At 44.4% G+C, this 22,729-nt stretch overlaps 3 protein-coding genes across 12 annotated transcripts in view; 2 read left to right on the forward strand and 1 right to left on the reverse strand.

The window, feature by feature from the left end:
• Positions 1 to 20,841, forward strand: LOC6501627 (PH and SEC7 domain-containing protein). Of its 10 annotated transcripts, none has more exons than XM_032456226.2 (15): positions 1 to 841; positions 11,078 to 11,144; positions 11,222 to 11,275; positions 11,344 to 12,185; positions 12,244 to 13,392; positions 13,949 to 14,206; positions 14,723 to 15,759; positions 15,823 to 16,209; positions 16,267 to 16,430; positions 16,494 to 16,591; positions 16,648 to 16,923; positions 16,981 to 17,118; positions 17,178 to 17,392; positions 18,662 to 19,126; positions 19,212 to 20,841. In XM_032456226.2, exons 1-14 carry the CDS (start codon positions 704 to 706, stop codon positions 18,726 to 18,728), a joined length of 4,890 nt encoding a protein of 1,629 aa, XP_032312117.1. In that variant the 5' UTR covers positions 1 to 703; the 3' UTR covers positions 18,729 to 19,126; positions 19,212 to 20,841. The 10 variants fall into 10 exon arrangements, with proteins under 10 accessions (XP_032312117.1, XP_014767142.1, XP_044573462.1 ...); XM_014911656.3 differs by having other exon boundaries at positions 19,010 to 19,126; XM_044717527.1 differs by having other exon boundaries at positions 19,010 to 19,126; positions 19,217 to 20,841.
• LOC6498939 (uncharacterized protein YdcI) overlaps positions 20,656 to 22,729 on the reverse strand; it is a 4,826-nt gene continuing 2,752 nt past the window's right edge. Inside the window, exons 10-12 of the mRNA XM_032456229.2 lie at positions 21,326 to 21,458; positions 21,145 to 21,274; positions 20,656 to 21,082 (exon numbers count right to left, since the gene is read on the reverse strand). Coding sequence (XP_032312120.1) covers positions 20,859 to 21,082; positions 21,145 to 21,274; positions 21,326 to 21,458 — 487 coding nt within the window. The 3' untranslated portion in view covers positions 20,656 to 20,858. The remainder of the gene's footprint in view (positions 21,083 to 21,144; positions 21,275 to 21,325; positions 21,459 to 22,729) is intronic.
• On the forward strand, positions 21,456 to 22,729 carry LOC6501628. The gene is made up of 2 exons (XM_001955603.4): positions 21,456 to 22,092; positions 22,152 to 22,729. The coding sequence occupies exons 1-2, from the start codon at positions 21,527 to 21,529 to the stop codon at positions 22,687 to 22,689; spliced, it is 1,104 nt and encodes a 367-aa protein (XP_001955639.1). The 5' UTR covers positions 21,456 to 21,526; the 3' UTR covers positions 22,690 to 22,729.

Genomic DNA, 22,729 nt, shown 5'->3' on the forward strand with positions numbered 1-22,729 from the left:
AATACCTGCAACACTTGAACGCTTTACTACACTGCTCAACACTCACCTCGGTCGGACGTATTTTGCCGATGTTTACATCGACGTATCTCACCTCTACTAGTTCGGCGACGAAAAAGTAATTAATCGACGTGAATTGTGGCAATATAGCTGAGTGGAGCGCTATGTCGGCGGTAGCTGGGTCCCACGCCCCCGCTAGTACGTGTGGCTGATTCCTCCCTGCAGGCGCGGCGCGGCGAAAAGTCGGACAAACTCCCGAAACGGCCATCGAGAAGCGAGAAGAAAGAAGAAACAAATGAAACAAGTTTGCGTGGATGTGTGGCTCCGAAAAGATTGCGTGAAAAGAAAGCTGCAGCCACGCTAACGCTAAAGTGCAGTGCAATAAATAGTTTTTTCAATGTTTAAAGAAATCTGTCTGCGAGTCTAGGAGTCTAGGGCCGAAGGAGCGCTTCTCCTGAAAGTGGGAGTGTTTGTTGTGCGCGATTGCTTGTGAGTTCGAGTGTGTGTGTGTGTCTGTGTGTTTGTGTCAGTGTCTGTGGCTGTGTGTAAGTGCGACGAAGAAGAAGAAGAAGCAGCAGCCGACCAAAACGGAATTAAATTCAAAATCGGCGAAAAAAACCACTAGCAGAGGAGCTATAAACCACCAGAGGAGGAGAAGGAGGAGCATCAGGATCGAGGAACTCCGGCGGCAGAGCAGTGAGCAGCAATGACCGAGGAACTGAAAGTGGTGCTGCGTCGCAGCGAGCAGCATTCCGGTTTTGGGTTTTCTCTCCTCGGCACCACTGGGCCGCCACATGTAATCTACGACATTGTCGAAAATTCGCCGGCAGCCGATTGTGGAGCGGTAAGTGGACCATCCTGTATAACCCTACCACCCACCACCCACAGCCACCCCGCCCTTTGTGTGTGTCATTCCCGTCTGGGACATAGTCTCCTCCTCCTGCCCTCCTTGGGCTATGACTTTATCAACCACCGGGCAACTCCCTGCTGGCTTCCCTTCCTCTCTTTTTCTTATTTATTTTTTTTTTTTTTGGCACTGCAACACTTTCCACCAATGTACACCACACAAAAAAAAAGATCAGGAGTGCCGCTCGAATCCCCCGAGATGATGACGTCAATGGGTTCCTACACAAGGCCAGCTTGTTTTAGTTTCTTTTTCTGGGTAGCATTTCTTTTAAATGTTTTTTTTTTGTCAAATAATATATTTATAATTAAAGCAAGGTCCTCTCGCTCCGGTCGTCGATCCTTGTGGCCAGATAGGAGCAGTCACATTTTCCACTTTTTTTATGCTGATGACCATGGATGGGATGGGGATGGCTGGATGGCTGGGTGTCTGGCTGGGCGCATGTGAAAGCATTTCAATTTGCAGAGCCACGAAGGAGAAAGAAAGAAACGAGAGCGCTCCTTTGGCGTGTCATCATTGTTGCCGGCCGTGATGTCATCGTCACGTTAATTGATGGGTGGTTGTAGGTAGAGTAGGGGGCTAAGGGGCCAAGGGGTAGTGGGTAGATGGCTGTCGAGGCCACTCTGTATCAATTTTGTGGCTTGTTTTGCTTTTATTTACTATTCACTGTCATCGAGAGTGCTTAGAGAGCTGCCCGGAACACAAAGAACACAATGCCGGGGGCAAGGCAAATATTTCCCCTGAAATGCCAATATATTTGTTTAGCTTTCATGTGGGAGTCACTACCTACTTCCCCTCCGACCAACATCCTAAAATCTGTATTACCAGAGCGTTATCTTATCGGAGGAGAAGCTATATCTCCTCCTCTAAGAAGACTCTGTGGGGAGTTCTAGGAAACGGATGGGGGCGTACGTGGGGCACATTCCAAATTACGATTATGACTCGCGAGTGCAACTCTAATTCGAGGGAAATGCAAAACAAACTTAACGAATCGACAAAATGCAAATGCCGAGTGGCTATAAAAAGACATTTTAAAAATAAACACAGATACACTGCAACATACAGACTTCATAATTATCGGACGTGGCAACAATAAGCGATTACACGAAAAACAAAACAATACATATATTTTTTTTTTTAATTTATGCACACGACCGCCCCATCGATCGATCGAGCGACCAAAACATTCCCCAACAAACAGAAACAAAAAAAAAAAATAAAAAGCGTGAAAGCCGAGTGCAAAAAACGCGTTTGGAATCTTAAATTGTTGAAATTATTAAGTAATTCCCCCCATTTCGGGGCAGGTATGAGGCGACTGTCTTCAGGCAAACGAACTGCATCAGCAGCGGCGATCTGTCAGTGTATCTGTATCTGTATCTGTGTATCTGTCGGATGCAACCCCAACCTACAAATACATCTGAAGCGACTGCGACTGCGACTGTGGCGGCACGCACTTTTTCAATTTCTTATCGCTTTCGCTTACAACTTGTTGTTTGTGATGGTTTTTGTTGTTTTCTTTTAATCATTGGAGTGTGTGTAGATTTATTTTTTAAGATTTTAATGAAAGAAAATAAAAGTAAATAAAGACCGGACTTGAGAACCTAGAACAGAATGAATGACTTTCTTTGGAAGTGTTGCTGATAAAAAAATGCAAATAATAATACAGTTTAAAAAACATTTTTCTTATAATATGTAAATGGAATTATAGATAAAAATATACAATTAAATTAAATTTATAAAAATTAGTCATTTTAAGAACTAAACCCTTAAAAAAAAAGTATCTCTCTCTCTAACCCTTTATGAGGAATTTATTTGTATTTTTTTTAGAACTCTGTTCTGTTCTTCAATGAATGCACAATTCCTACAAACAGACATCACATGGGTGTGTACAAGTGATGTATGTACATAGTACAAGTATGTATGTAATACTATGTATGTATGTATGTACATGTGTTTGTTCACGCTGTCATCGGTTGTCGCCTTCAGTTCTCCTCTCCTTTCTTTCTGTCTGTTGCAGTTTCTTTCTCCGTCTCCGTCTCCGTCTCCGTCTCTGCCTCTGCCTCTGTCTGTTTGTTGTCGCTTCCCCCTTGCATTTGTTTAGCGTTTGTTTATTTTTCCATGTACTTCTTCAACTTGATACTCGAACGATGACAAAAGCCTCCTCTTTGGAAGCAACTGCGAGCGGAAAAGTGTCTATTAATTGCACAAGATACTACTACTTCTACTGCCTCTTAGTTAAGAGGGGTTTTTTTTTTTTTTAATTTTTATTGGGAGTTTATCTCAAGAATTTTAAGATTTTCACAAAGTCATCCCTTATTTTAGAAGCGAACCTCCAAGTTTTTCTTTGGAAAATATTCTAAACTCTAAAAAATATAGAAGTTTTCCCAAAACTCTTGATTTTGAAGTCTGTGCTTATCATAACTCTTTAATTACTGAACCTATTGATCAGAAGATTTAAACACAAATTATTTACGGAGAATATATACATAGTTATAGTTACAATAGATCCTAGTTTTTTGATAGTTTTATCTAAAATTTTAATAAAAACTGTAGATCTCCTTTAGTTTTTGGATCTTTGAAAACTAGGATAGCTGGAGATCATAGTGTTTTGGATATGATGACCGTCAATTCACCTATTTTAAGACACCTGAGAATATTGTCCCTACTTGTTCATATTTTTCCATTTAAATATCACACAATATTCTTAATGAATCTACTAAGCATATAATATACATATATGTATGACATAAGATATCTGATTTATTTTAAAAAATAGATTTTAAAAGTTATGTATTTCAAGAAAGATAATCACAAAAGTATTGCCATTTTTATACGAATTATAATTCCAACCCCTTTTATTTCTACTAATAATAATAGTACTATTATTATATAGTAATAGTAGTAATAAAAATTATAAAATTAAAGAATAAGTCAGAGTATTAAAAACCCTTCTCAGGTTAATACACGTTCCCCACACATGATTGATTATCAAAAATAAAAACTTGTTTATGTTGTAGATTCTTTGGAAATATTATATTTGTAGTCGGAGAAATATTATTATTTGTCAAGTCATTAATCTTTTGGGGTATAGAGTAGTTCCCCATTTCAGCTCAGCTGTTGGAGGAATTCAAATATATTCGCATTTTTTTAGGGCAGAAAACGAGAGAGAAACCTTTTTGAAATTTAAACATTTTGTGTTTGTATCTCGACAGACTTTTTCCTGCCAGCCAGCCAGCCAGCCATCCATCCAGTTGAAAGCCATCCCAGAAAGAGCTTCTTTTGTTCTCGCAGGCGTTGTTGCAGAATTCTAACTAACGTTATGCTTAATTACTCGTTAACTGGAAATGACAAACGACTTTTGTGGCATTGTTGTTCCTGCTCAGCTCAGCTCAGCTCCGCCCGCTGCTGGTAACAAATTAATTGCCGCCAGACAGAAAAAAAAAAAACCTAGAAGATACTCTTGGCTATTTATTGATTTTTTTTTTGTTGCCTTAGAAAAGTAATGCTTATTTTTGTTATTCCGTTGAACAGTAAATGCGATCCCGATAATGACAGTTGACACGTTCTTTGAGATACTCTCGAAGTCTGCAAGAAGAGCAAGTTTCAAGAATTCAAAGTCGGCCGGCAACTTCAAGCTCTGAAAAGCAGACAGCCCAGTCAGATTCAGATGGAAGTGGATGTCACTGGCCGGGCCCTTTCAGAAAAGCATCTCAACAGCAGGCACTCTTTTTTATTTAATTCTTAATTGTTGTTTAAAAAAAAGAGTGTTGTGTTTATAAACAATTGCATTTTTAATTAATTTTTCAACTTTTCTTTATTCTTTTTTGAAGTAAAAGTGAGTTTTAAAAAGGGTATTCAGATTGTATCTCTTGCTGAGAATGAACCGGTTCACTGGAAGTCAAAAGTGCACAAAAGTAGAGTAGATTCGCTTTAATTGAATTACAAAAGTAGAAGAATTGCTCACGCGTTTATTAAGTTGGTTTGCTGGCTTTCTGGCTTTCTGGTTGATGGCGGGCGCAGGCCTAGAGGTTGAGCTCTGGGGGTGGTGCTGGTGGTGGTGCTGCTGCTGCTGCTGCTGCTGCTACTGGAGGCTCTCCATCGCTGCGGTTCGTTGCACGCCACGGCACAGCGAGCAGGCACCGGCACCGAAGAAATAATAAGAACAATAAGTGCAAGAGCCACTCTACATACAACATGCCACACAGTGGGTCAGGCAGGCCAAAATAGTGTTGGCCTTTAACTGAAACTAGAAGCCAGTAACTTGAACCACTCGTAATGAGCTACATTTTTGGCAAATTGCCCTGCAATCTTGGGCGGAATATAACTCGTTTTGAGGCAAGAATCAGCCCACTGTGGAGCCACTCGTGCTTGGTGGCAGTAAACTTTGCGCTAAATCTCGAGCATTTATATTTGGCTTGCTCGCTTACGCTCACTACTCACTACTTCGCTACTCATTCGTGTGTGCGTCCAAGCATTGCAACAGCCCAAGAGGCAACGCAACAGTAGCAACATTATCCAGGAGGCAGGCAGCAGGAGCAGGGGGGGCGTAATGCATCCGACAGTGCTGCCACTTGGCGGCTGCCTTCTGCCTCAAAATTGAGTGGCAGCACTTCTTATCGCACCTCCTCTCATTGTCTTGTGTCTTGGCCGCCTTTGGAATGCTCAATTAGCCGGCTGGCTTAGCCTCCCCCCGCCCCTATAAGGGGGGGGCTAGGAATGCGTTCTCCCTTTTTTTTCGCCCAGCTGCTGGCCCACATTTTCTGCAAAAAACTGCAACTGCAACTGCCAGACTGGCTATCCAATCCAAGGCAAATGCAAATCAATAGCAAAAATAAACACTGACTAGAGTAGGCTGGCCTGGCCTGGCCTGGGATAGGCACACTGTTTCAAATTAAGTCCAAAAAGAAGCCATTACTATTAGGTCTATTATTGGAAGATATACAGAGAAAAAAAAGAGTTATGCTTTAAAAGAAGGGTTTTTGGAAAGAGTTTCCCACTCTTAAACACCCTAAGATTCTAGAAAACTGAGTAGTCTTCTAGTCTAGAGGCCCAAATTTCGGTTTTAATGTTTTAATTTGTTTTAATTTTAAATAACAAATATTTATTTTTCATGGAGATATGGATCTCCAAAGTGTCCTTGAAGTATGATCTCTAAAACATAAAGGTGGCGTCCTGGTTTGAACGATTTAGGATCCTTCGGCTACTCCAAAACCCTAAAAAGGGCTAATTCTTAATTTTAATGAATATCCATATTGCAAAAACCCACAAAACCGACAGAAAGTTCAGTTTTTCCCAAAAATAGCATCTTTCAAATACAAAAATTAATCATTTTTCTACTAATTTTCAGTTTTCTCTCACTTTTTAAAATTTTTTTAAAAATATTTATAATGGAAAAGATGTATATTTTGTTAGTTTGTGCAACAACGAGATATTCAAGGAATATTTATAACAAATTTTAAGTAATTCGGCAAATTAGAACCTATATTAATTAAATATATTGAATACATAAACATAGTTTTGAGAAAAACGCATTCAAAGTTCAATTTGTCCGCTCAACTGCTCAATTTTCCACAAAACTAAAAATGGGTCTACCTTCGTAAATAATTGAAATATAAAAAAAATCCCTCTATTATATATTATATATATATTTTTCAACAATTTCTAGCCTAAAAGACTAAAACACCCTAAGAGACTAAACAATATTTCGTTTTGTGTATCTGCCAGTTTAGTAAAAACACGAAAACACGAGCCACAACTTGTTGTATTTGTTGGTGGCTCTACTTTTCATTCTAGTTGCAACTGGCAGAGTCAATTTTATGCGTGTTGCACAAATGCAAATCGCAAATCCCACACGAGCCACACTCTCCACACTCCCCACTCCAAACCACATCGTCTATTTCGATTTTTCAACAAAATGCTAGAAATGGTGGAAGGAGGGAGAAAGTGTACACATTTTTTGAATGTTTATCAAAAACAAAGGTATAGTATAGTATAGTATAGTGCACTCTGGCACTGAATGGCTGAATTTATAGATTCAAGCTATATGTGCCATAAACTCTAATGTAATTGAGACTTTAGCCTTGAAGCTTTGAGACAGAAAAGAGCTTCAAAATAGAGGTCTTTTAAGTAGGTCTTAGGAATGAGTTGGAATTAAGTAGGAATGAGTAATGCTCACTCATTCTTGCAAGCTTTTCAATTAGATTTAATGAGAAGTTGTGTAAAGACCTTAGAACTGCCCTAGAATCTAGAGAGAGAAAGAGTTCTAGATTCCCCCTTAAAACTTTTCCCCAAAATAGGCATAGTTCTGTGACAGCTAGCACTTAATTAATGGCTTCGGGCAATCATAATAATAATAATAAACACCTCACACCTCCAATCACCAGCCGGCACTACTATTATTTAGCTAAGTGGAGAGGCGATAGCATCAGAGCCCATTCATGGACTTCCGATTCCCGCGATTACACAACACCCACTGGAATAGCAGAGCACCAGAGCACCCGAGCATGATAATGAAATAAACCAATTCATGCTAATTTGTTGCTCCCCCCTTTTTATTTTTTTTTTTTTTATTATTATTTGGCTGCAAATATGAAAGGAAATCCACAATCCACAATGAAATGCCTGGCAAGGTCGTTGGAATAAATAAAACTGCCGCCACACTCTGAGAGTCAGAGTGTGTGGGGGGATTGGCCCCGTATCGCTTATTTATTTGATCAGGCCATTGTCCAAGGCAGGGCTGGGAAGGTGTTTGCTCAACAAACATGATGGGAGATCTCCAACAAGACATTATTCGAGTGTGATGTGCTATTTATTAGCAGGGATTACTAGCATAACTAGCAGGTGTAATGGGAGGGAGACACCTCACAAATAGGCTTATGCCAAAGAGGCTTTAGAACTCAAGACCCCTCCCACTTGTCAGTCTCTCCTGCCACAACATTGATTTTCTGCCGCTAATAGGGTTAGTGGGCTTCTCTATTACTGCAGCAGTCTGTCAACGATTCTGCGGCACACAGACCACTCGACACCAACTGCCAAACATCCATCCACATGAGCCATCGCCACCAATAGCATCGTACTTGACTAGGTCGTCGTTGGAGTCACCATCCGACACAATCCATCAATCGCCTTGTTAGTTTCCAGGCCATCGAGTGGGCGGGCTTTTGTTAATTTATTTTTTATTGGACAGCAGTAGTAGTTTGTGCCAATAAGCGTCATTGAACCGAAATCGAGATATAGTATACTTGTACTTCAACTGTGTACTATAGTTTATATATTATAGTTGTGTGGAGGCTACCCCGAAAAAGAGAAAAGGTCGCTGGGCATTAATTGCGGCTTCAGGTATTCGTTAATTGAAAGCCGAGTGTGGCCTGAATGACATGCCGAGTTCTGGGATTACCAGGCTCCAGGGGGAATAGGTTTTATTGGGACTTGTGATTAACTATTAATATAGGTCTTAGATTACCTAAAAATCTATAAACACTTGCCTTGAGGCAGACATGGAAAGACAGTACCTGACCTATAAGTAATTAATGGCCTTAAGGGAGCCATCCCATGTGCCGGCCTTTTTCTTAGTTGTTTTATGGGATGTTGTTTCTGCCTCCAGGAAATAGATATAGCTTATAAATTTTAATCATTTACTAACATATACTTAAACTATATAAATCTATAGTAACAAGTAACTTTAATTATATTTACACTTCAATTACACCGTTTGAAACACCCACACCTCACACAAAATATAAATCATAATAATTATTTGAAACAACAAAAATTAGCAGCATATTAATCCAGATATTTATGTATCTAGCAGGGAATGAACTAAAATCAAAGAAATATATACTATATATTGGAAAAATGGTAGACGTTCTAATAAAAATTTGAGAATTTTAAGTTTCATATTTGATTTTTTGGATATAAAAAAAATAGAATTTTGGGAATTTTTAATTTATTCTAGTTCTTTTGATACTATTACATACTATTTTTACACTGTGCTAAGTATACTCTACAACTTTTAAGACATTCGGTTACGACGTTTTTGAGATACGATGGAGGAAAGTTTTTTAAATTTAAGATCTCTTTGAGAAAAAGGGGTCTAAATTTTAACCCTTGAACCCCTTCTAACTGCTATGCTGTTTCAAAACAACTTAAAATTTTTAAAAAATCACTTTAGACCCTTATTTTAAACATGTTGGAAAATAAATCTATGATCCCCCTTAAGGTAAACATAAAAAGCTAGTCCCTATTTCTCAAGTAATTAACTTTTAAAGAAGTTAAGTAATCTCTTGAATTAATATCTTGAAGTTCTTATTCTTTCATATTCTTTGAAAACAAAGTTGAATGCATTCGCCTTTGAGATAAAAACGTCATTTCCCAAGAGGTACTAAGGGTAGCTTTTGTAATTGTGCTGCAAAGTGGCCCGTAGCTGTGGTGAGTCCTCGAGTGGCCATATCTCCGACACTTAGCCGACTTTGTTGTCCCTGCCAGGAATAGGGGCAGAGTGATGACACTGCAGATAACCATCCGGAGTGGCAGTCGCTGGATGGCCCTAGCTGGATGTGAAAACAAATCAATTGAAACCAATTTCCATTTGAGAACTGCATCAGGGCCAAAGGGGTCACCGTGGTGCAACATGGTGGGGGTGGAGTAGAGGTTGGGGTAGGTTGGGGGCAAGCTGCAGCCGAGTGTAACTGATTGATTTAACTTTTAACTGTGCAGCCTGCTGGTGGCCTGACTGCCTGACTGACTAGCTTGACTGCCTTGGCCCCAGGGGTTCCACTATCTCTAGCGGATCCCCCTCTTAACAGTAAGCTCTGACTAAGTGGTATTTGAATAAAAAAAAATGATAGAAATTTGAAATATTTGGCATAAAACTACAAGTCCCCTTGTGAGGCATCTCACTGTGGCATGTATCTCTGACTGCTCCCCTCCAGAGCGTGAAAGTGAAATGGAAAAGCAATTTCTAGAGGGGATGGGGGCTTGGGAGCCAGCCGACTCTAATCGAATCTGGTAGAGAGCTTCCTCTTTGCTGTAAGCCATTAATCGCAGCTTGTTATCAAAGGCGGCGAACACGTTTCTCAAGTGGCACTACCAGAGGCTAGGTGGGAAAGTGATGGAGGAGCATGGAGGAGTGCAGTGTTAAGTGGAAGCTGCCACGATGCCAGGGGCATGAAATTTGCATTGGCTTGACTTTCTTTTCGTCTATGTAGGAGAGTCAGTCCTCCATGTTGTGCTGGTTATGCAATCCATGCGAGGCAGCACTTTTAGGCCGCAAAATTAATTAAAGCACAGTTTTTAATTGAATTGCGGCGCCAAAACCGACAACATTGCACTTGCCACGCGAGTTGGAAAGGTTCTCCAGGGTGCTGCACCCTCTCTGTGGCACTCTCTCTTTGCAGACTGCTCTCGTGCAGCGCCAATGTGCCACCAACCAGGCAGCCTGGCAGCTTCGTGCTCAGCTGGGATTGTGAGAGCATGACTTGGTGCAAGTTTTCGTTTTAATTGCTGGCCGCAGCCGCAATTCGCGTCAAGTGTCTCCAAAGGAAACACCCCAGCACTTCCTTAGACGAGCCACCCACCATCCACTCCATGACATAAATAATAAACGGCAGAGCCGAGCCCAGCCCCAGGAAGTCCGTGAAACTAATTATGCAATAAAAGTAATGTGCCGCGTTCCATGTGCCATGTTCCATGTTCCTTGTGCATTTTGAATGAATCCCGGAGAGTATTGTGCCTATAGCATAGCATATTTATTGAATAATCTATGAGTGCCTCTAAGGGGGGAGGGTGGTGGCCTGCCTGTCGTACCACTCTGCCCCGGACACCGAGGAAAGCCACTTTCCTGCGTTGGTTGGTAGTACGTCAGCAAGTAAATAAGGCGCCAATGTCGTTGTCGGTCTCTATTTTTCCGCTTCTGCTGCTGCTGCCTGCTGCTTCTGCTGATTTTCCACGCGTTTTGAAGGCCCATCATGGGGCAGCAAGAGGAAAATTAAAAATAGTTTACAAGTGCCGACAGGCGGGGTTTCGGGCCAAAAACATGCGAATAATAATAACAATGGCAGCTCTCCAAAGTCAAAAATCAATAGGCTTTTGTTGTCAATATCTATCGGGATATGCTAATCGAGAGGCACTTTCCAACTAGTTTCCTCACTCATTTGGCTTCTGTTTGGTTCGTTGCAGGTTGAGGCCGGGGATGTCATCCTCAAAGTCAATGGCACCGATGTCCATTGTTACACCACGAAGGAAGGTAAGTCTTGACCGTGAAGGGATCTCTTGTGCGAAGAAATCAAAGGATTATTTTATTTTATTTTAATTCCAAAACAGTTCTTAAATGCCTGCGCCTGTCGGACCAGCTAGTGACCTTGGAGCTGAAAAGAGGTAAGTTTCTAGAAGATTTTTTATATATTTTATAGATTATTTTATAATAATACTATCTCTCTAAATAGATCCCAAACTGAAGGCCCGGATCAAAGAGCAGCTGGCCAACACCCAGAGTCCGCACTATGTGGACATTGAATCGCCAAACATCTACGACTACCACAGCAGCAGCAGCACTCACTCCTCGCCAAATCACCGACCTGCCGGCCCTGGGGGCGGCAAGGGAACCGCTACCACGCCCACACAGACCGGACTGCGCTACAAGTCGCCCACGCACTTGCCATCGCTGCGCCAGAACCAAAACCAGAACTCGTCGCCGCTGCAGGCGAGCGGCTCCACCACGACCACAACCACACATACGCACACCCACACCCACAGCCGCAACTCCTCGGCCAGCTCCACCAAAATCAAGGTGGTGGAACAGAGCATCACCACCTCAACGACCAGTAGTACCGGGATAGTGGGTCCCATGTCGCCCACAGGCGGCAGTGGCGGTGGTGGTGGTGGTGGTGGTGAAGAGGCCACCTCGCCCACCTTCCGACCCTCACGCATTCCACAGGCCCGCAAAGCCAACGCCCCCAAGCCGGTGCCGGTGCTGCATTCGCCGCAGCACAAGCGGCCACGACCCTCGCAGATCCCCACGAAGGCTTCGAACGGCACTGGCAACGGTCATCCGGCCGCCCAGCCACCGCTGCAGCACTCCAACAGCTACAGCGGCAGTCCGGTGACCCGTCCGCGATTCTCAGCGGAAAGGGAGCCGGACCAGGACAGGGAACCGGAACCGAACTCGGCGCCACCACAGCCGGCGAAGGCGCCACGCTTTGAGGCTTACATGATGACCGGCGACCTCATCCTCAACCTGTCCCGGACGCCGCAGACTAGCAATCCCCTGCCAGTGCAGACCAAGAAGGTGAGGACTCCTTTTCCCTCAAGGAGATTCATTTTATAAATCCCTTTATGTTTCTTAGGTGGACAGTCTCCGGGACTCGCCATGTCGTCTGGCTAATCCGCGGGTCAACGGAGCTCTAGCACCACGTGCCTCTGGCGAATCTTCCCCCACGTCCTCCTCCTCGGTGGACTCGCCAACCAACACCAGTTCGGATTCGATGAAACGGGATGCCAAGATGCAGCGGAAGCAGCAGAAGCAGCAGCCCCTGCAGCAGCAGCAGCAGCAGCAACAGCGGGATAGCATTAACAACAGCTACAACCGCAAGGATTCGCTGACCAACGACACGCTGCTGATGTGCGAGGAGCTGGAGCGGGACGAGGAGGGGGAGTATGTGCTGGACGAGGAGAACCGGCAACAGGCACAGCAGCAGCGCCAGCAACGATATATCCGCCAGCAGCAGAACCAACAACGCTACGAGTACTACCAGAACGAGGACGAGCTGGAGGAGCAGGAGGAAGTCGAGGTGGAGGAGGAGCGCGAGGAGGACCAGACGCACTACGGCATCACCAACATCGAGACCTACCAGAGCGGGATGGGGCGCGGCGATGAGGACGACAGCGACCGACAGTGTCTGGTAGACGATGACGACGACGACGAGCCATACGACGAGGAGGAGAACGATGCCGGCGACGAGGATTACTCGACCAACTCGGTGGGCTCTGGCTCCGCCAAGCAGAGGCTAAGGGCTCTGAAGCAGCGCACCGCCACCCGCCACCAGCAGCGGGCACGAGACGCCGTTGACTGTGCGGCCAGGTCGGGTTCGGGCTCATCCTCCACGACCGTCAAGAGCGAAGCGGGTGGCCTGGCCCTGGACGAGATCTCATTCTCGGTGCCAACCTCGCCCATCTCGCTGTCGACGCCATTGATCGACAAGGAGACGGCCAACTCGGTGCCCACCAGTCCAGAGCCGAGCTCGCTGGCTCCAGAATCGAGCAGTGGTGCGGGCGCTGGAGCAGGGGCCGGGGCTGGAGTTGTGGTGCGGCGACACAATGGGCACGTGGTGCGCAAGTGCGACGCCGCCGGATTCCGGACCAGCAAGTCGGAGGACCATCTGCAGCAGATCCAGCGCGAAGGCATAGCCGCCGTGATACCGATAGACATTGACGAGGACGTGAACAGCTCGTTGAACACGCTGTTGGACACGCGCCAGGACTCGGAGGACTCGCAGGTGAGGCGTCGAAGGAGGCGGCGCAGGAGATAGCCCGCGGGATAGAGCTATAGATAGAGCCAATGTCGAATTGTTAGCCAGATCTCCCTCCCTCAGAACACTCGACACTCGTAGTTGATGAGTTGAACTCCCCGCTCCCCGTTTGAAGTTCAAGTGCTTGAGTAGAGTTCGGTTTTTAGTTAACTGGTTTCTGTAAACTGTAAACTGTAAACTGTAAGCTGTTGTAGGCTGTTAACTGTACATGTTGTGTCTGTGTGTGTGTTAGCCATTGCATAGTTATGTAACTCATCCAGTCATCCAGCCATCATATCTAGAGATCGTATACCATTCCTCATTCCTCATTGTATTCTTGCCTCACTTGTTACTTTTTGAACTTTCCAACTTACTACTTAACTCTGTCTATCTTACTATCTTACTATCTTGTTTCGTGTTTCTTTCCTCTTTTCGTTTTCTCGTTTCTCTGTTCTCTGTTCTCTATACTCTATGTTTCTGTTCTGGTTTCCTACTTTGAATCTTCTCGAATCGATTTATTGTCTGTCCCCCGTGAGGTTTCTAGTCGATGGCCACTGTAATTGTAAACAACTCGTCGTCGTCGGCGTTGAACAACAATGAGCTTGAGCCGAACAACAATACTAGTAGCAGCAGCAGTGGCAGCAGCAGCAGCAACAGCAGCAACAACAGCAGCAGCAACAATAACAGCAGCAGCAACATCACCAACCGATCAGCAACAGCAGTGGCAACATCAACCATACCTCCTGCCACCAGAACAACGATGAACTGCAGCAGCAAACTAAACTATATTTTATGTAAAAAGGTTGCCATTTGCATAGTTGGCATGCTGATTAATGTGACTTTTGATTTCCGTTCCGTTCGATTATGCCACTTTTGATTTGTTGCCTGCGCTTGGAGTACTTTTGTATGTAGACGCGACCAACACAGCCTCTCAATGCAACACCGCTTCTCAGACATTCAACACACAAACATGCATACACAGATACACTCGAACTCGGAATTATGTTAGGACACTCTCTATCCGCTGAGATACACGACTCTTTGAGATCTGATAAGAAACATAGAAGCATATTTTAATATTCGGCAATATGAATACACCATCTAAGGTGCTCCTGTTTTCACTTGATGATCAGGCCTCTCTTTTAAGATTTTCATGTTTTTAAATTACAAAATACCTTTGCTAATAGTGTCATCTATTTTTGAAAACGGCAGCACCTGCTTTGAAGCTCAAAAGTGAAAACGGCAGCACTACCATTCTTATATCGCACTTCCTTGACTTTTCCCTTTACACTAATATCTCATCTATTGAACATCCTAGGCCTCTGATCGGGATCGTATTGTATGGACCTATAATGCACCTTTGGCGCCGCATCAGTTGGCCGCCCTCCAGCGACAGCAGCAGCAGCAAGAGCAGCAGTTCCAGCACCAGCAGCAGCAACTCCAGCAACAGCATCTCCAGCAGCAACAGCAACTCCAGCAGCAACAACAACTCCAGCAGCAACAGCAACAATTCTACGGTCAGCAATCGCATTCAAATTCACATTCAAGTTCCATTAGTTCGTCCGTGGGCAGTCCGGCATCGCCTACGTCGGTTTCCTCGTCGGTGATGTCCTCGTCGGGCTCCAAAGGCGCCCTGGGCAGTAGTAGTAATGGTCCGGTTGCCCTGCAGCAGCAACAGCAAAGGGAACGAGAACAGGGCGGCGGCCAATCCGCCGTCGTACAGCCGCCCAACGGAATTCCCGGTCTGCTGAGCTGCCCAGGGAACAATGGTGCTGGTGGTAGTGGCCTTGGTGGTGGTATTGGTGTCGGTGTCCATGTCGGTGGTGGTGATCAGAGCGTTTCAGAGGCCATTTCGAATATATCTAGTCCCGACTACCAAGACGACGATAATTTATTAAGTTCTCGCGATATTCTAGGCGGCATGGTACTAAGCGATCCCAGCGACTCGGACTCCACCATTCTCGTCTCGGACGCGGCCACTCTGCAGCGCCAACAGATGAAGCAGCAGCTCCGCGCCCAGCAACAGAGGGATAAGGAGCGGGATCGCGACCGCGACCAGTCCGAGCACAAGGTGGTGATCCAAGTGCGCGGCTTGGACAGCAACCACAGCAACAGCAGTGGCCGCTCCGACGACGATGTGGTCACCCTCACGGATGAACCGATCGGTACGAATCCCGTGGGTTTGCGGGATGGCTCGCCGCCCGTATCCGACGATGGCAGCGATGTGGAGTCGCTGCACTCGTACCACTACTCGCCGAAGGCCGTGGACATGCCCTCGGCCATTCGTCTGGCGAAAAGACTGCACTCCCTCGACGGTTTCAAGAAAAGCGATGTGTCGCGGCACCTCAGCAAAAAGTAACTATCATTTTAAATGTTATCCTGACAGTCCTGATTAATACAATCGTATTCCCTTTGTAGCAACGATTTTAGTCGAGCTGTGGCCGATGAGTATTTGAAACACTTCAACTTCAAGGATAAATCACTGGACCAAGCTCTGCGCGAATTCCTGCAGCAGTTTTCGCTATCCGGCGAGACGCAGGAACGAGAGCGGGTCCTTGTGCACTTCTCCAAACGCTTCCTCGACTGCAATCCTGGCACATTCAACTCGCAGGACGCCGTCCACACGCTGACCTGTGCCATAATGCTGCTGAACACGGACCTGCATGGCCAGAACATCAATCGCAAGATGAGCTGTGCCGAGTTCGTGGACAACCTGGTGGACCTCAACGATGGCGAGAACTTTCCCAAGGACATACTCAAGTATCTCTACCAGGCTATCAAAACAAAGCCGCTGGAATGGGCGCTGTAAGTTCAAGGATTATTTATTCAGGACTTTATTCTAAGCAAGATTGCTAATTTCAGAGATGAGGAGACAGTTGACATGCAGCAGCAGAGAGCCAACAACGCTGCTCTGGCCAATGTTGGAGAGAATCCCTTCCTCGATCCCCCAGAATCGGCAACAGCCGTGGAGTATAAAAAAGGCTATGTGATGCGAAAATGTTGCTATGACAGTAACTTTAAGAAAAGTGAGTAATATTATAAGGACATTGGAGCACATAGATACCAATCTTTGATCTTTATTTCGACAGCTCCCTTTGGTAAACGGTCCTGGAAGATGTTGTATTGCACGCTGCGTGATCTTGTGCTCTATCTCCACAAGGATGAGCATGGTTTCGGCAAGAGTCAAGTGAGTGGAGCAAAGGCACCCTTTAGAAGTCCCTCTAATCCCAATTCAATCCACAGATGTCCGACAATCTGCACAATGCCATTCGCATTCACCACGCACTGGCCACCATGGCCAACGACTACACCAAGAAGCAACATGTGTTCCGCCTGCAGACGGCCGACCAGGCCGAGTATCTGTTCCAGACCAGCGATTCCAAGGAGCTGCAGTCGTGGATAGAGACGATCAACTATGTGTGTGCCGCCATTTCAGCGCCGCCGCTCGAAGGAGGAGTGGGCAGTCAGAAGAGGTTCCAGCGCCCGCTCTTGCCCAGCAAACAGTCCAAACTGATGCTGGTATGTGAATGATACTGAGAGAGAGTATTTGTAATAAAAATGAACCTTTCTTTGTAGAAGGAGCAGTTGGAGTCACATGAGCAGCAACTGGCCCAACTGGAACAGGATCTCAACGAGCACAAGAGGGGCCCGATTCCCAGCAAGGGCCTCCCTCTCCAGAACTACAAGGAAAAGGAAAGCTACTTGCAGTACGAAGTGAGTCTACCATCAAGTACTACTATATAGTTCCTTCTAAATGTGTTTTTCCTATTCAGCTACGTCGCTATCGCACATATGTTAGCATTCTGAGCGCCAAGCTACTGGAGGATCAACAACAGCTGGAACTGCAGGCGCAGAAGCCATCGCCGGCAGCGCTCGAGGAAGAGGCCGACACATTCCCAGTGGGCACCACCACGCCGCAAAGTATTATCCTACAGCAACCGAAGGAGCAGGCGCTAAAGGAGCCGCAACAGCAACAGCCAGCGAACAGGTACAGTCAGCATCCACGTGCTAGCGGAAGCAGCTCGTCGTCCTCCTCGTCCGGCAATGTTCAGCAGGACATTGGCTGACGCGTAATGGGAGTTTTCTCAGCTTGTGTGGTTTAAAGCAGTCTCTGCCATCCATCTCTGTTCCTATCTGTTTTTTATTTTTTATTTCCGCTCCTAATTGTTGCTTGAGTTGTTTGTGTATTGTTGTGCTTGTTCGCTTTTTCCTAAAAAACTCCTTTATTGTTGTGTTGTGTTCGTGCCGCAGCTCTCGCCGGATTTCAGTCCGGACCAATGTCGGTTGGAAGAAGCTGTTCTGGGACTCGGTTACCTGCTGTGTTTTCTTGTGTTGCTGGCATTATTGTGATATTCTTACTCCTCTGTAAATATAATTCGTGTGTTTGTTATACTTTTCGTTGTTTTGCATTTCACCCGTTGCAACATGTTGCAAAATCCTCACGATTTCGAGCTTTTATTTCAATAGTTTTAAACATACAAACATATGTGTAACTCAGGCACTGAGTCCAGACTTAAGCGTTGCGTGTAGGCAATTAAAACCACAACAAGATCCCCCAATGTGATTAGTTCTTATGTGAATAATGGTTTTATTTTGAAAGCAACCACACAACATGCTGTGAAAACTCAATGAAACTCAATTGATAAATTAGGAACCTAGAATAACAAATAAAACGAAGCCCAGATGAGATCGTTCAATCTGGATGAAAAGTCAAGATTGGAATAGTTAACTATAGAAAACTGTTTTTTGTAGCACTCGTAGCAAATCGAAGTTTTTGGCGTTAATTGTATACAAAAGAAACATGTATTTAGAAACGAAATTGAACGAAGAATTGTAGAAAACACAAATGTGGTTCATTAGTAGCAAACGTTTACCGTTTATACCTAAGCTAAAAGCATTCTAAATATACATACATTCATTAACTCCTGCATCCGGATATAATATTATACAAGTTTTACAAATCCGCACACATCCGACACTCTCACAGTTTAGATTTAAAATCAAAAGAATATCAATCGAAGCTTGTATGATAAAAGCGAAGGACTCATCTCATTGATACACTCGTTCAATGGTTAACTGATCATTGGTAAAGAATACATCCATATTCAGATACACCTGTGTGCCATGTGACCCCTAGGTGGAACAAAAAAAAATACTATAATTTCCCAAAAATCGTTGCTGTTACCTGTTACTTCCTCCGCCCGTTCAAATCCGTTGAAAAGCAAAACCCAAATGGAAGAATTCTTCAATCTTACAGATGGCTCGATGTCTTCTGCTGCTGTAGCCCACTCTGGCGGCATTTGCTCTATTCGAAAAGCCATTAGCCAACTTAGTAACTTGCCAAGATTCACTTAGACAGCAACAACAACAGGCACAGCACATGCTGCACAGCACTACTCCGGAGGCGATCCGATCCAAGAGGTTCTCCTTGTAAATGCCCTGACCCGTTTTAAATGTGAGCAAGCTACTGCCAAATCTCAATGTTAATTGTTAACTCTTCAGTGTCTAGCTTGGCTTACCTTTCAACCAACCAACCAACCAACCAAACACCAATTTTATGTTTTAATCACATTTGCTAACCTCGCTTATCGTTCTACACTTACAGAAAGGAGAAGAAAAAGAAATAATTACCTTTCGTTTCGCTCTTGATTTCGATCATTTCAAAAAACCCGCATAACACACACTATCCTCACTCTCCTCCACATGCATCCTGACCATCGTGGTAAGTGCGACGCCAAGCTATATAGTTATCCTGGCCATCTGACTTATGAAACTTCTTTTATTTTTTATTTTTTTTTTTTAACCAGAAAAGCAGGCTATGCCCAAGAATGAATTGAATACTCCAAAATGCCACGATCCACGCGGAATCCGCCGGAGAGATCAACAAAAAAATATTATATATATATTTGAGACACGCATCCACACTCGCATACTCAGCACCACTCACCACCAAAACACTACTCACAGGGACATGAAATGAAACAGGGTGGGGAAGGTGCACCACCCGCCTCCACCACCCACCCAACCACACACACTCACGCGCCACGGCTGTGCCGTTTCTGCCACTGAAGAATTTCGGAATCTGTGCACTTTTCAATTACTTTAACCATCGAATGCTAAGAGAGTTCATTTGAGATAATTAGACTACCAACCACACGATAATGATAATTACTTCTAATCGAATTTGTTACGTGTAGCCAGAGGGAAGGAGTTTTATGTTTTGAAGTGGATTATCGACCACTCGAGGTCGTCCATCAGAAGACCGAGGCGGTTCTCGAACTTTGGCATTTTGAGCCAATTAAGCAGCGCGGCAAAAGGTTTCTTGCGAAATCGGTTTCATCTGATTTTTGTAAAGCTTTGCGATCAGTTCGATTTGAAAATGCCTCGCCAAGGACTCTGCTGGACGGCTGTTAAGGGACACGAATGGAAACTGCTTATACACATAGACTTATTACTACGGGAGTTGATACAGAATACTTACATCATTACCTATGCTATCATTATAAATGATAAAAATAAATTATAAATTATTGAAGAAAATATCTCTACCCAAGCGGAGGAGTATGGAGAGCATCAGCAGCAAAATTTGATTAGCAATGAAAGCAAGGACTAAACTAAGCAATTAATATCATACCATATGTATATGCTTTTCTTACCACTTGTTTAACGACCTATTGCGACTATCATTGTCACACTAACTGGTAACTGGTGTGTGTAGGCACTCTTCTCCAATATACATATTATGTACGGATCTATATTTATTTAAAGAATTATCGGTTGATTATGCGACATGTCCATGTAGCTAGAATATGAAATTGATATCCATTTGAGGAGTATAACCAGAATGGAGCAAACAATAACTTTAAATGCATCATATATTTTTGAATATATAATATTATTGTATTGTGTAATTATGTAAATGCAAATTATATAACATTGTTTATAATAATTTTTAACGATTAAACTGAAACGGCAATAAATTCAAAAGATACAAAACTAACTGAAACTGAAACTGAAGCGAAAGCGAAAGCAACTTGCCTGTGCAGCCAAGCGCCTAAATGTATGCATATTGTATATTTATTTAGTTGTACATTTTAACTGGCTTACGAGGGCATCAATTAGTTTTTAAAGCAATAGCCTTTCGACCACACACAACCACACACACACACACCCAAAACAGACAGCCTCCTGCTTCATTTCCCAACAAGACACATCACACGGCGAAAAGGGAAACCAGAACACGAAAGTAGATTCGGTGATTTTTATGTGAACATTTATTACTAAATGATAAGCTTTGAGTACATTTAGGAAAGCCGTTATACTATACTATATACACGTATATATATGAACTATATATAGTATATATGAACGAACGCTCCTGTGAGCACCCCAAACAATTACGATATAAATCATTAAATACTTCCAAAAGCATTCAAATTCAACCGCCTTTTTTGTTACTCTTCCGTTTTAAAGGTAAAGGATGTGTCCGTCTCCATTAGCATATTTTCCAATCGCAGGCCCAGTTGCCTTCGCTGCAGGTCCACCTTGACCACCGATGCCACAATCCTGTCGCCGATGCTGAGCTCGCTGTTGTTCATGTGGCTCTTGTGTATCAAGCCATCGCGCTCCACTCCGACGTCCACGAAAGCACCGAACTGGGTAACATTGGTCACAGCTCCTAAAACGCATGGGTCGATTATTTGGGATTCTGGTTGGGAACTGGTTACTCCTTTTACCAACCTGTTACTACATCTCCAATGCTGAGCTCGTCTAGCCTGGTCAGTCCCTGCTTAAAAAGTGGTCGCTTGTCCAGATCTGCCCGGTAATCTTGTAGTAGTTCCCGTTGCAATGCCACCATTAGAAAGTCCAACTGTGAATAATAAATTAGTCGCTTAGCTTAAGAGGATCATCTTTGACCTACCCTTTCCATGGGCAACTTGTGCTGCTTGGCAATCTTTTCCAACTTCGTCTTGGAGCCGGCAAACTCCTTGATCCGAGCTATGAAGCCAGCTTTGCCAATATCCGACAGCTTCAAATCACATTCACTCAGGATACTGGAAAAACACAAATAATTTACTTAGCTTGTTTAGAATTTTGATAAAAAAAATTTGCAATATCCGGAATGATCAAGAAGCTGAAAAGGGAGCTCTTAGAGAAGTATCATTATCCGCCGAAGCACCCACCGCCAAAGGTCAAGTATGTAGCCTGTGGGAAAAAGGCTCTTTACCCCCATAAAGTGGGTCATCATACACCGTGCTGGAGCCATCCGATCACAGTGCCAGCCGAGGCCCGCTATGGCGTTTGCTGGGAGTACCCGCCGGAGCGGTACAAGCGCCGTCCGCTACCACCGCCTTGCCGCGGCACCACCTTGCCCGTGGAGTTGCTGCAGCCCACCTTCGAACACTGTAAGAACATCTACACCCGGTACGATGCCCAGTTGGAAAAGTGCGTTCACGAGCAGACCCTGGCACTCGACAGACAGCTGAGTTCTCTGAGACACCAACTGGCCCAAGCCAAGGCCCAGCAAATCGAGAAAGTCAAGATGATGCGCTACCAAGGCGTACGCTATCGGCTTTTAATTGGTGGCTCCTTTGGCACCAAAATTTATCCCGAATACCTTAGCCGAATGACCGAGGAGCGTGCCCTCTGCGAGTTCCAGCGAGCTTACAATTTCGTCAATCAATCAAAGTGTGTAAACTATATTTTTTTTAATGATTAGAAGACTCTAAGCCATTCCTACTTTACAGCACCGACTTGACCAGCTCGTTTCTGGAGGTGCGTGAATCCATGAAGGAACTGGAACTGCGATTGAGCAGGCTGGATCGAACTCCCAACAGCCCATTCCTGATCGAGCTGGAAACGGTCCTACAGACGCTTGAAGATCTCAACACATTTTTCTTTGGTGTGATTGTCAAGCTGAAGACCTGGGCCGAGCTCATGGACCCCATGAAGGAGCACTCTATCGAGGACTACCTGGCCTTACTAAGCAAAGAGACCGATTTCAAGACGTTCATGAGTGCTGGCATGGAGAACTGCACGTGTAAGCGGTGTGGCAAGACGGATCCCCTAAAGCCGTATCTACCCTGCTGGTGTCAACCGCTGGAGTCCAGTGATGATTGTAGCGAGACCGTACCAAAGCAGCCGGATCCAGGGTGTCTGCTGATTACAAATTTCAAATTCACGGAGAGCGATTCAGAATTTGTGAAGGAAACGAGCACTACCTCTTTGCTTGTTAAAGAGGCTGAGAAGAAGGCCAAAAAGGCTCAACCAGATCAGTCGGATTAGAATGCCTTCGAAATGTTACACATAATAAAGTTAGAGCTTA

The sequence above is a fragment of the Drosophila ananassae genome, chromosome 2L (genome assembly GCF_017639315.1).
Source record: "Drosophila ananassae strain 14024-0371.13 chromosome 2L, ASM1763931v2, whole genome shotgun sequence".
In the NCBI taxonomy this organism is placed as follows: domain Eukaryota; kingdom Metazoa; phylum Arthropoda; class Insecta; order Diptera; family Drosophilidae; genus Drosophila; species Drosophila ananassae.

What these genes read in the sequence shown, in the direction of transcription:
- LOC6501628 (XM_001955603.4), top strand. Translation starts at nt 21,527, where the DNA reads ATGATCAAGAAGCTGAAAAGGGAGCTCTTAGAGAAGTATCATTATCCG. An exon ending in AATTTCGTCAATCAATCAAA is followed by an intron (nt 22,093 to 22,151) that starts GTGTGTAAACTA and finishes CCTACTTTACAG; the next exon opens with CACCGACTTGACCAGCTCGT.
- LOC6501627 (XM_032456222.2), top strand. Translation starts at nt 704, where the DNA reads ATGACCGAGGAACTGAAAGTGGTGCTGCGTCGCAGCGAGCAGCATTCC. An exon ending in CGGCAGCCGATTGTGGAGCG is followed by an intron (nt 842 to 11,077) that starts GTAAGTGGACCA and finishes GGTTCGTTGCAG; the next exon opens with GTTGAGGCCGGGGATGTCAT. An exon ending in ATGGTTTCGGCAAGAGTCAA is followed by an intron (nt 16,592 to 16,647) that starts GTGAGTGGAGCA and finishes TTCAATCCACAG; the next exon opens with ATGTCCGACAATCTGCACAA.